Here is a 13,668-nt window from a genome sequence, read left to right as displayed (position 1 = left end):
TCCAGATGATTAAAAACAGCTAGCCAGTTTTGAATCTTAAACACAACTTTGTCTTCTGTTTGTGCTAAGAGTAAACATGGATGGCAACCCAATGCTGATTAGAGAGCAGTGATTTTGCGATTTTATGTTGGGAAGAAACAGCACCATTTGTTTGTAATGCTTCACACCTGGATTTAAGTTTTTAGGGCTCTTTCCCACAGGGCAGTTTGCATACTTCATGATTCAGAGTGGGCCCAAGAGAGGAGCCACGGGCAAGAGCTGATATTGAGGGGGATTCCTTCAGGCCGACCCAACTCAAGGTCAAGCCGAGAAACAATGAGCCATAAGTGATGGGGGCATTGAGTAAAGGTCCTCTAGTCCCTCGATGCTCTTAGAAGTTTCTGTTTCTCGGGGCTCCTTCTGCACTGTCCTTTAATCGTCACATCAACTTCCAATAGGTTTTCTGTGTCTCTTGTATTTAGAATATTTTTATGTTACTAAACTTGAGCACATATGGCCAATCTGTTCATGTCCTCTTTTCAAATGTTCTGTGTGTCTGTTATGAGCCATTCTGCTGAATGCGGAGGAATTAAAGACAAGACACAGGCCCTGATCCTGAGAAATTCAGTTTATCAAAGTTTTGAGCATTTTTCATACAGAGATTTGTTTTCTGAGCTTCTTTTAATTTACTGTTTCTCCTACAATCTGTATTTGCGAGTTGTCAATATCTAAGAACAAATAATATCATTTTCCTATTTTGTTTTACTTTTGATGACTTTTGCTATGCTTTCTTACCCTCTACATTTTACATATTTTAGAGAAGGCTTAAAATGATTAAAAAGTTGGAAAACAGCCCAGCTGGTTTGGTTCAGTGGATAGAGCATCAGCCTGCGGACTGAAGGGTCCCAGGTTCAATTCCACTCAGGGGCACATGCTCGGGTTGCAGGCTTGATCCCTAGTAGGGGGCATGCAGGAGGCAGCCGATCAATGATTCACTCTCATCATTGATTTTTCTATCTCTTTCTCCCTTCCTATCTGAAATCAATAAAAATATATTTTTAAAAAAGTAGAAAATAAAACTCATGAAAAAATACTATTGGAATTGGGAGTTTATTTTTCAGGTAAAGAAAGGGCGACATTTCTTCCTCACTGGGAGAACTGGTAGGAGGAAAAGATGATCTACAGAGGTTTTTAATGATCACATTGCAACAGATTTGAATTAGAGGTAGAGATTTTGGCTTTATAGACTTTTTTTTTTTTTTTTTTGACAGGGAACTTTGATTAAACTCTGCAGAAGTTATGTCAAGTTAAGGAATTATATCCTTGGCTGATTAAAAAATAGATGAAAAGTAACTGATTTGGTGAGAATTAGCTATAATTTTAGAAATAGGGAGCAGAATGTGTAGGACTTCTCGAAATCCCTTCCTTTGCTACAGTTTCTCCAAAGTACAGTCAGATAGCTCAAAAGCATGCCCTTTCTCCAAGTCACAGACAAAATTCCTATATTCGTTTTATGATGGTTTTTCTATCACTATCCTTTTATTACTGAATACACAGAACTTTCTCTAATAAAGTGTCTACAATTTCCTACAATTTCTGCTTCAATTGGCTGAAGCTATGACAAAGGGATTAGCATACTCAAAGACAGCAGTGGAAAAATCTCAGGTTAGGGTTGCCTGTTCTATTGAAATAGCTAGCAGACCTCAGAGAGCATGCTGTGTATTCCAGAATGGTTTTTCATGATTAAAGCTTCCTTAGCCTATGGGATCCTGGTGTTTTGTTTTCGTTTTTAAAAGCAACAGTATATAATTTACTGAACTCCACAAAATGAAAATAAGCATAAAAATATAAAGTTCCTGCCCAGCTGGTGTGGCTAAGTGGTTGAGTGTCAACCTATGAACCAGGAGGTCATGGTTTGATTCCTGGTCAGAGCACATGCATGGATTTTTGTGGGCTAGATCCCCAATCGGGGGTGTGCAGAAGGCAGCCGATCAATGATTTTCTCTCATATTGCTGTTTCTATCTCTCTCTCCCTTTCCCTTCCTCTCTGAAATCAATAAATATATTTTTTTAAAAATACAAAATTCCTGGAGTTTTAATTAATATATCAGCAGATTTTCAGTGAAAAGTATGACTTATTATTCACAGGCATGTCACATTTTAAATAAAAAACAAAGCTCTAATGTCCAATGGACTAGGTTTTCAATTTTGGAGCAGCAATGCCCAACAAACATTCAGAACACACATATTAATGGTCTGGAATTGTCAATATTTATCCCTGTCTAGCTGCCTGCTGGCTGATTAATGTAGGAATTTTTTTTAAAAAGATAATAAGAACTGGTAGAATGAAGTTACATATTTTGCTCAAAAGTTTTGTGCTGAGAAAGTGTACAGAATTTCTGTTTATGCTTAACAGGTTCTCATTTTTAAATCATCCTATCTAATAAAAGAGAAACATGGTAATTGGCGTATGACCGCTACCCTTCCCATTGGCTAATCAGGGCAATATGCAAATTAAGTATCAGCCAAGATGGCGGCCGGCAGCCAGGCAGCTTGAAACTAACATGAGGCTTGCTTGCTTCAGTGACGGAGGACTTCAACGTTCCCCGCCTGCCGCTGCAGGCCTCTGAGCTGCAAGCAACTATGTAACAAATATAGAAGCTAAACAAAACCCCAGAAACCTGATGGGTTTCAGCCAGCAGGATCACAACATTGTAAGCAAAGGCCAGAAACCTACTTTCAGCAGCAGAGGCCTAAGAGCTGGAGCCAAGCCTCAAAGCTAAAGCTGGCCCAGAATAAAAAAGAAAAAGAAAAAAAGGAGCGGTTGGGAGCTTCAGTCACCCCCAGCATGAAAACAGTCCTTAGCTCCTCACCCAGACTGGCCAGGCACCCCAGTGGGGACCCCCACCCTGAAGGGTGTGTGATCAGCTGCAAACAGCCATCATCCCCTCACCCAGGCTGGCCAGGCACTCCAGTGGGGACCCCCACCCTGATCCAGGACACCCTTCAGGGCAAACCAGCCGGCACCCACCCATGCACCAGGCCTCTACCCTATATAGTAAAAGGGTAATATGCCTCCCAGCACCGGGATCAGCGGAGCCACAAGGCCTCCTGGCACCGGGATCAGCGTGACAGGGGGCAGCGCCCAAATCCCCTGATCGCCCTGCGGCTCTGTGTGTGACAGGGTGAGGCGCCCCAACCCCCTGATCGGCTCTGCTCTGTGTGTGACAGGGTGCGGCGCCTCAAACCCTCCCCACCCCCCCCAAGGGCCCTGCTCTGTGTGTGACGGGGTAGAGCCATAACCTCCCCATCGGCCCTGCCCTGAGTGTGAGAGTGGCGGCACCCCAACCCCCTGATTGGCCCTGCTCTTTGAGTGACAGGGGGTGGCGCCGCAACCTCCCCATCGACCCTGCCTTGAATGTGACAGGGGATGATGCCCCAACCCCCCAATGGGCCCTACCCTGAGCGTGACTGAGGGTGGCATCACAACCTCCCGATCCGCCCTGCTCTGTGCATGACAGGGAGCGGTGCCCCAACTCCCCAATTGGCCCTGCTCTGAGCCCGACCAGGGGCTGCACCTAGGGATTGGGCCTGCCCTCTGCTACCCGGGAGCAGGCCTAAGCCAGCAGGTCTTTATCTCCCGAGGGGTCCCAGACTGCGAGAGGGCACAGGCCGAGCTGAGGGACCCCCCTCTCCCCTGAGTGCACAAATTTTTGTGCACCGGGCCTCTAGTATATAATAAATTGATATTTAAAGAACAATGGTGGATCACATGGAATAAATGATGCAGGCTTATATTTTTTCTTCAACGCTCAAAGAAAAAAAACTGATCATGTTCACTTAGAAGACACGAATAAAATGTAAACTTAAATAGAGGCTTCCTTAACTATAATGTACTCTTTTATTAAAATCTAGATATGTATGGTGTGCCTGTTTTAGCAGCAATATGAAAAAAAAGTTCAAGAGGGAAATCCTGCTTAGGGTCTTAATAAAAATGAACATCTTTCTAAATATAGCTCAAAAAAAAAAATCTGCACTCTGTTGCCTTGGAAAATGTTGCTATAGTTGCAAGATACTTTCCTGGAAATGGATAAACAGAAAGTAAACTTCCACTTTTCTCTGGATACACAATTTTCCTAGAGTCAACTTTTGACCTCAATCTAAGTACGATCAGAGTCTGTTTCTTTTTCTGCTTGTTTGTTTCTTTTTAGTTTTGCCTGAAAGGTGCTTTGCAGGACAAATGCCAGGAATGTGAGTGAGGGAAATTTCCTACTAATGAAAAATCTAAAAATTGTAGGGGGTTAGTGATTCAAATTGCAGCAGTTACAGGTGCACCCTACATGTTATTCAAATTCTCAAACATCCCTCATTACTTCACCTTAAATAATCATTAGGGAATGAAATTTGCAGTGGTTTAGTAATACTTTATTTGTTAATCATATTAATTAACCAGGTTGACTGTGTGTCACATTGATGTTATATGACATCAATTGTATTTATTCAATTGACATGCATATTTAGCTATGCAGTTTCAAAGTAGTTATTTACTATTTGAATAAAGATTGCATTATAAATTTTTGAAAATTAAAAATTTACAGATATTAAAATTATTTGTTGGAATACTATTTTATTGTGCATGTAGAATAATTAAAAATAATTGGAAGAAGTGGCAAAGAAAAACATAAGATGAAGGGCATGAAAATTCAGTCAGCAGAGGTATTATAAAGTTGAATAAAATCCCAAAAATATATCTTCAATAACTTGTCACTTGAGGCTCAAAATCCAGTGGTAAAACTCAAAACATAGTTTTTAAAAAAAAGTCAGGCCCACATTAGGCTGACTTTTGGAGATAGTAGATATGGTTCATCAAGCTCTTCAGAACTTTTGACTTCCACAATACAACCTTTTCCTCTTTTTAGCACTTCCCAAAATTCATTTTCATAAATAACTAAAATGGGGCATTTGGTAATGACATCTAATATTCCATTCTTCCACTGTGATAAATGAGGTACTATTTTCACCCACTTCATCAAGATTTTAGATTGTCCAGAGAACATATTCTTAGCTTACTTCAATGTGGGGTCATGGCAAAAATTGATTTGATAAGATAGGGAAAGTAGCTGTGGAAAAATGTAAAGCCTAAACATCCAGGATTCAATAAGACTTTTGTTGTTAAATATAGTCACTGCAAATAATGGTGACATGGATAGATAATATTTACTTTGTCCCATAATTTTGCTATCCTGCCAGTCTGAGAACATCTCATTTTTACTTTATTTCTGTAATATTCTTTTGACTTTTTTCTATGCCTTTGATTTTTTTTATATATGCAGGGATATATTCAATGATTAAAGGGTTAGAAAAATAAAACCTGTGAGAAAATACTAAACCTAATTGGGGACTGTATTTCAGAATAGATAATTTATGCTTGTTATCTTGTTAACAATGACAATTGATTAGTTATTTAGAAAATATTCCTACCTTAAAGGTGAGCAAACTGAGTCTTAGTGGGGCCTGTTAGTCACTTTTCCTAAGTTTTAATGGGAGCAAGTGACAGAGTTATAAATGGAACCCAGGTAATCTGAGCCACACCTATTCTCGCACCCACTTAATAGATAAACCTAACAAGATCTGTAGATATAGCTCTGGTTATTCTAAGCTAATTGTTCTTCCAAGTGATAGTTCTCAAGTTTTTCTGAATTTCCCATCCTTTAGCATCAAATTTATATTCATTATTATCCTTCTCATGCATGTTTTCTACAGCAAAACCCATATATTTGGGTGTTTCTTTTGGTGAAGATGTTAAATAAATGTATTCAAATTAGTTGGATCAAGAGCATACTTTACTTAGCGGTATTTCCACTAATTTTCTCATAATTCCCAGTAAAAAGAATCTTTGAGCACTTGTTGTAGTGTTATTGCATTGGCCTTTCATGCTATAAGCCATTAGGCTTCTCCATGTCATTACATTAAGTGTGATTGGTGATAAAAAAACAAAACAAACAAAAAAACCTCTCATGCTTGGGAATAATTACCACTATTCCAGAATGGTACAAACGATTTGTAGGTGATCTGAGATTTGAACTCTTTTTTTAAAAATATATTTTATTGATTTTTCACAGAGAGGAAGGGAGAGAGATAGAGAGTTAGAAACATCGATGGGAGAGAAACATCGATCAGCCGCCTCCTGCACATCTCCCACTGGGGATGTGCCCGCAACCCAGGCACATGCCCTTGACCAGAATCGAACCTGGGATCTTTCAGTCCGCAGGCCGACGCTCTATCCACTGAGCCAAACTGGCTTCGGCGAGATTTGAACTCTTTGCAAATATTTTATGAAATCGCAAAAGATGAGAGTAACACGTGTTAAGTGCAGTTATTTGTGAAAAGTCGCCATTTTATGATGAGCACCAAAGAGAGACAACCTGATTCCCGAGAAACTCAATTACCTTTGCAAGAGTGACTTCTTTTATCTATGTGAATTCTTCCTGATGTGGGCACTACTTCTTTAAAATTGAGTCCAGTTGCTTTCCCTACGCCTGGCGGGGAATCTACTATTCCTGAGAAGAGAGGCTTTTGTTCATCGTCAATGGAGGAGATGAAAGATGAAGATCTGCTTTTTTTCTCTTCTGTGTGTTTTTTTGAACTCTGATAATTTCTTATGGTGTCTCCAGAATCTTCAGCATCATTTGTACTGTTTCCTTTCCCAAAATCTATCAAGGAAAGTTATTTTATAGAAGATAATTAAATATGATACTCTATGCATATTACACTACTTATATGATGTTCTTTGAATAACTTAATTTCTATAAAATCACCAGAAAAGTTGTTCTTTCTCTTTTTTTTCTGTTAAAAAAGTAGCTAATTACATAGACTTTTTCTTAATTTGGGGAATATTAGATTATTCTAATGAAATACATGATTCATTTTAAAATTAAAAGATAATCTGGAAAGTAATAATATTTTATTTCAGGGAAAAATAACACTGTAAGATAACTTGCAGGCTTATGCCTGCTCAACAATTACTTTTATTCTTGAAATCTGATGCATTATCTGTTAAGGAAATAAAAAGGGAGGAGAAATGTGTCCCAATTCTAAAATATCAGCACTAGGCAGCTTGTTGTTTGTTTTTAAATTTCACACCCTGGCATCTGCAGAGACCTTCATACATTGCAAAGGTGTAAAGTGGAAGCTCTTTGTGCTAAAGGCTGGCAGCTGAATTTCAACTGCAGACATCAATGTAATGGCCTTGGAATTCTGGAATTTGTTAGTGTAGCATGTTGCAAAGAACATAAAGCTAAATACAGTAATTAGGGTGGGTTTACCAATTACATTATAGCCAGTAGTGCCTATTAACTGTTTTATGCAGAAATATCAGGATAATTTCAGCCGTTAAGTTTGTGTTAGAATGTACGTCAGGAAGAACACTCAAAGAGACAAACACCAGAGGTTGTTTCCATTAGTTTCCTGGGGAGACAGTATAATTCTCCATCTGGTTACTGCTAATAACTAACCAACATACTATATCACTTTCTAGGGAAATGGTTGAGACAGTGTCTCCATCTACGCTCTGACTGGTTGTGCTTGCTTTGATTGTTATAGAAGGCAAAAAACAACAACAACAACTGATTTAAGGCCACTCCAGAGACACTTCCAATTGTTTTTTAAAATTCCCATATGGAGTAGAAATTAGAGATTTTTTTCTTTATTTAAAAAATCATAATTTAAAATATGAGAAGCCAGAAAGCAACCCAGTATAAAAATGGATAGAATTCAAAAGTCAGCCTCATGTAAACTTGTTATTAAGGAGTCAGTGTTCTGTCAATTAAAGTTAATATAACAAAAGGGGATAGCTCAATTTATTCCTTAAGAATTCACACTTGCTCAGTGACTTCATTTTTGCTGAGGAGACCACAGACCTTTCTGTGCTCACGCACTGTAGACATCATTGATCACGCAGTGTCACTTATATTTCTCTACTCAACCATTGGTCTAATTGTTGTGAGTATTTCAAGCAGCTCTTCCTGCACAAACCCTCTGTCCTCCAGAGTCACTGACACAGCCTCTTCCAGCTTCTGAACTTCATTCTTGTCATTTCCTCCTGTTTACTTTGATTGTTAACTTCTCCCCTCCTGAAAACTTGATCAACATTCCCCACTTTATGAACATATAATTTTGTTCCTCAAGAAATAATAGTTTCCAATTTTAGGTTGATAGATGTTTTTTTAAAAAGTAAAAGCTTCACTTTTCTAAATTATCCTCATATCTGCCAAGTGAATTGCAGCAGTTTGCTGCTGCTAAGTAAACCTTTGTGCAGTTTGACCACCAGGGGCGTTTGAATGAGCTTTTCTTTTAAACACCTTCAAGGGTATCTTTTCTGGCAGAATCAAATGCAAACTGATTTAACCATTCATTCATTTGGCTCTAAGTATGAAAATGCTAACGTTAATATTTGTGTTGAATGTAGCTTAAAAATATTGAATCACTTTGTCTCTTCGGCTTGAGAGGTCTTGGAAGGCCTCTGTAGGTTTTTAAATCCTCACACACCCCCAGTAAAATGTCCTTGTTGGACTTGCTACATGAACCTCAGTCTTTGTTTACAAATTTATGGCCTAATTTTGGATGCTTAGGGACAAATTCATCAGTTAACATATATTGTTAAATTAAATTGTAGTTTGCTGACTTCCACTCAGGTTAAGTATTCACAAAATGTGGTGAGTGAAGGATTATCATTTAGTTCTAAAGTGAAATGGAGATTACTTCATGTTCTTGGTATCTAAATCCTTTAGCAAAAATTCCATGTAAAAGCAGGATCATGAAAGAAGAAGAAATTGTTTGATATCTTTGAATTGTTCCACTACTTAAAGAGAATTCCTCCATCTTTATTTCCATGTTCCTTGCCACCTGACAGTCAGTCAGCTGCCTCCCAGAATGCAGGCATCTGAATGGTTTCTTTGATGCAGCTTGTCTGCAACAACAATTTTCTATTCCCTACTAAATAAATCACAGCTTCATCTTCTATCATCTACAATGAAAGTGGAAATGACAATCTATTTGTGGGTTAAAAATAGAAACTGCTCAGGCTGAGTCTGGAGGTTGGCTGATGGAATACATGAAATTGGGCTGAAATGCATTCTAATGAGCTCCCAGGTACCTCTAGATTTTGATGGCCTGTTTCATTTCTGCCTTTTTTTAGTTAAAGTAAATTATTTGATGGCTATTAAATAGTATTAGGTACCACTTTTTTCTTAATGCTATTTTTATTCTACTTAGAAATATTGTTCTGAGAGCATTGATCTGAAAGTGTTTAACATTTTCCTCTTTGCTAGCAGTGAGGTTGTCTAATCACTTGTTACCATCATTTTGAAAAAAAAAAAAAAAAAGCCTGTTTAGTTAAGCCTGAAAGTTGCTTTCTGATTTAGATGACTGAAAACTATTTTTAAAATCTTTTGTTTCTGCAGGCTGACAATTCATCTTTCTTTTCCGCATAGGACACAATTCTAAAGCATTTTGTGACTGGTCCTGCGGTGTCTCTCTGTGCTCAGAATGACTTGAACAGCACAGAAAAGGAGTGTCCAGCTGGAGTCTTTCTCTCAGATTAATTACCATTTTATTTGTCAGAACTAACAGGTAGATCAACTTCTGGACAAAGGGAGACATTTAATGCACTCTCTCCGCATCTGAATGTTAGATTTCTTACTGGTAACAATTTTTCAAAAAGCTGAGCATTTCCAGGAAGATGCATTTTAAAAATTGATTTCATTGGAAAATTGACCTCTAAAATATATTATTTCCTTAGATTTCAAATACCTTAGTTTCTCTCTAGTTTCAAAGAATGAAGACTAGTATCATTTTTCTGTACAAATAAAAGATGAAAAATTTAAAACTGTCTTAAAAACAGAAATAAAGATACACTTATAAATTAGTATTGCTGAAATGGATGAGAGATAGTCACTATTTGTTATTAGAGAAGATATTCCAGAGAGGCCAAAGTATAATACCAATATATTTAAACAATTTAATAAAATTATAATTATACTCATGCCTGTTCTCCAAAAATAAGTTTAACAATGCATATATTTATTCCTTACTTCAATAACTTTCATAGAAGTTATTTTATTTTGGAGAAACACTTTCAAAGCTTACTGACTTTTGGATGACCCTGTGAAATCATTAATCACTAAGCTACTATTACAAAGAGAGAAAGTTTATTGCTAAATAAATGAAGTGCCAGGTGTGATGAGCTCAAGATATTTCCACTCTCATATTTTGGGACATTACATGTCTTCAGTTGAAATATATAGACGTGCCTGCCAATTTTAATAAAAATTATATGGGTAGGAAAATGAGAAAACTGCAGCCTTTCTCCCCTACTTTTATGATGTGTAAATAATATATCTTAAAATGGGTTCCTGTTTTCAAGGCGATGTGTTGTACCATCTAAGTCCAGTGGAAAGAGGATGATGAACATTTTGTTTTACTTTAATTTCCACTCCTTTGGTTGGCATGGACACATCATTAACAGTGTTTTGATGATTTTTCCTTGTTTCTTGGATCTGTTACATTGCTGTTCTCATTGGCTTATTCTCTGACAAATGGTTATTGATTCCCTAAATCAATTGTTAGTAACAACTTTGATACTAAATTTTCTATCCCTAGAAAGAGTTGAGCAGACTATTTCAAATGTTTGGTCACAAAAATGCTATTGGTAAAAGTGTGTGTGTGTGTGTGTGTGTGTGTGTGTGTGTGTGTGTATGTGTGTTTGTAGCTCATGTGCCATCATACAGGGTGGAGAATACATTTTGTTGTATTAATATATTATCTATATTATAAAATATGAAAAATATAAAAATTTAAAAGCAATATTCCCCATAACCCTGGGTCATAATGGCACACTCTGAGGTACGCACAATCTGATCTAACTTTGTAGACTCCTTAGAGAATATTTTCAACATGTTCTTACTGGCTATACCTCGTTTACTTCTATCCTACCCAATCATATTATCAATGCCCGTGTCCACTCAATAGGTCATTGAAGATTTATTTTTATTCTTCATTATATGTAACAATAGCTTTTTATTTCTATCTCAAGAACTATAGCACCTCCTGGTAAAATGACCCAAGTCAAATTAGGAAGGTCCTGGGCACCTCCATGCCAGAATTTTAGGAAGGAAAGAGAGAACTACTAGATGATACCTTCAAAAAATACAAGGTGTCCACCCTGGCCAGGTGGCTCAGTTGGTTGGAGTGTCCTCCTGTACACCAACATTTTGCACATTCAATTGCTGGTCAGGGCACGAATGGGTGGCAACTGATTGATGTTTCTCACAGCAATGTTTCTCTCTATCTCATTCTCTCTGTCTCCCTCTCCCTTCTTCTCTGAAATCAATAAAAACATATTTTAAAAAAACATATTTTCAGATGAAGATTAAAAGAAATACAAGGGGTCCTCCTCAAATTGAGAACTAAACTGATGGCTCTTTCCTGTCCGGAAATGGTTTTATTTTTCCAGAAGAAATGCTAAGCTCCCAAGGACAAACCACTGTCATCAACAAATTCATTTTAAGAGAGAAGTGATTCAATATGTTAAGCTTCTATTTGTTCAAGGTTCTCTTTATACCTATTCTTTTAAAATATACCCTTTTAAATGTAAGCTCCTTAGCATCATGTGGTAGGCAAGATTGAAGGGAGTGGGGAGAGATGAGGACTGAAACCCAAAGAGTTTCAGTGCCTAGTCGAGTAGGTATGTAGTGAGGTAATGCTGTGCAGTTGATTGAATGGTGGTGCCACTGAAAGACATAGCAACTGATGGAGAGACAGGTTTCCAGGGGGACGTTGTGAGTTGAGTTTAGGAAATCTTGAGTTTGAGCTGCCTTTGAGATCTCAAGTTGATGGGTTAATAAGCAGTTGGGTATACTAGTATGAGATTGACGCTTAGATGGTCTGGGATTAAATATGCACACTTCCTATGTGAGGCTATCATAAAACTGTAAGCATAAACATAGAATAGGGAGAGAAGAGGGCCTAGGACCATGCCTTAAGAAACTCTAGTAACTAATGGCCGAGTTTAAAAGATAATAATTTTGTGACTGTTTCAAAGAATTAGTGAGAGTAGGAGGAAAACAGGAAGAGTGCAGAGTCACAGATGCCAAGAGAGAAATACATAAGAAGAAGAAGAGAATTGGTTTACAGTGATTCTGCTGAGAGGCCAAATGAAGTGAAGACTGGAATGTGTGATGGATCAGCATGCGTAAAGAGTGAAGGCTTCTTCAGGAAAGCCTTCTCCCATCTGCCCAGGCACAATTAGAAGTATCCTCATTTGGCTTCCCACGGAGGTTTGCTTACTCTGGTTACAGCACCTAGTATTTATATTTGAAATAATAGAGGGTTTATCATCTCTCTTCTTCGGGAGGACAAGGGTTGTTTTACACCATTTGTTTCTCAGAGATAGAGTAGCTCTTTTAAAAATATGAAATGTTAAATGTATGTTTGTTGTATTTATGAGTGAAACATAAAGAGTAGTTAAAAGGACAGAAAATTCTAGAGAGGACAAAGAATGGCAAGTACCTCAAAGAATACCATCTTCATGCATGTCCTGCATGTGTGAGGACTAAGCATTGAGCCCGTGAGAAGACTCTTCTCTCCAGAACACTCTGCTCAGAATTCTGAGGCATAGTTATTCAGCTGTTATTAATTGGCCTCCTTTAAAAAAATCTATGCTATTTCTCTATTTGTGATGTCCTTGTAGCTATCAGATGGCTTTGTTGAATGACATTGCTGACAGCTGTCAATCAGGAACCATATCATTAGCTACTGAATAAGAGCAAAGGATTTGCCTTCCTAAAACCTGAATAAAGTTTCCCCTTGGCATCAGAAGTATAATGATCAATTAAGTAAAAAGAGCTAATAACCACATGCTCTACAGTTCAACTTTATAAATCGAATGAATTACCTGTCTCTCCTTCACTATCAAATGATAATTTCCGTCTTCGTAGTTTACAGTTGTCTCCTTCGGAGTCATTCATGGACTGTGATCGTAGTAAGAGATCAGCCTTTGTTAATAGCACATGAAGATAAAATGGAAGATTATTCAATTTAAATAATGCATTATCAGTAAACTCTTTACTATTTCATATGATTTCAACCACCGTGAGACTTAATTATTAGAGTGTAGACAAACAGCCATGATGCTTTGCTTAATGATTATCTCTAAATTATAAAGTAGACTGATAGAATAATTCTAATAATTTCCCATTTTCCATAATATGCGAAATTATAGCTTTAGAAGTTATTTATCAGAAATGTTTGGGGATGATGTTGATGACATTTAGAGACTATGTTCTTTCATGTGGAATGCATTTTATATAACTTTGTAAAGTTAAAATAAAACAATAGCAATTTTTAAAATCCTTGCAGAATATGTATTATTTCAGAGAAAAAAGAGAGTGAACTAATTATAATTAGCTGTGATGTTTAAATTGCATGGTAATGATTAGAAGGTGGTATAGTTACACAATGGAATACTACTCAGCCATAAAAGCAGAAAACCTTACCCTTTTTGATAGCATGGAGGGGCCTGAACAGCATTATGCTAAGTAAAATAAGCCAGTCAGAGAAAGACAAGTACTATATGATTTCACTTATATGTGAAATCTAGTACCCTAGTGACCTTAAAAATCAAGCTAAAAA

At 37.4% G+C, this 13,668-nt stretch overlaps 1 protein-coding gene across 3 annotated transcripts in view; it reads right to left on the bottom strand.

Annotated features, from left to right (window-relative positions):
- Window positions 1–13,668, bottom strand: part of KCNH7 (potassium voltage-gated channel subfamily H member 7) — a 405,370-nt gene that overhangs the window by 14,131 nt on the left and 377,571 nt on the right. For all 3 annotated transcript variants that reach the window (XM_081095167.1, XM_081095168.1, XM_081095169.1), the window contains 2 exons: window positions 12,932–13,031; window positions 6,429–6,692 (listed from right to left, as the gene is read on the bottom strand). In XM_081095167.1, coding sequence (XP_080951293.1) covers window positions 6,429–6,692; window positions 12,932–13,031 — 364 coding nt within the window. The remainder of the gene's footprint in view (window positions 1–6,428; window positions 6,693–12,931; window positions 13,032–13,668) is intronic.

This window comes from Myotis nattereri, assembly GCF_964212035.1.
Source record: "Myotis nattereri genome assembly, chromosome: 7".
Taxonomy (NCBI): Eukaryota; Metazoa; Chordata; class Mammalia; order Chiroptera; family Vespertilionidae; genus Myotis; species Myotis nattereri.
The sequence above is the reverse complement of the archived record's forward strand: the minus strand, read 5'-3'. Positions and strand labels throughout refer to the sequence as shown.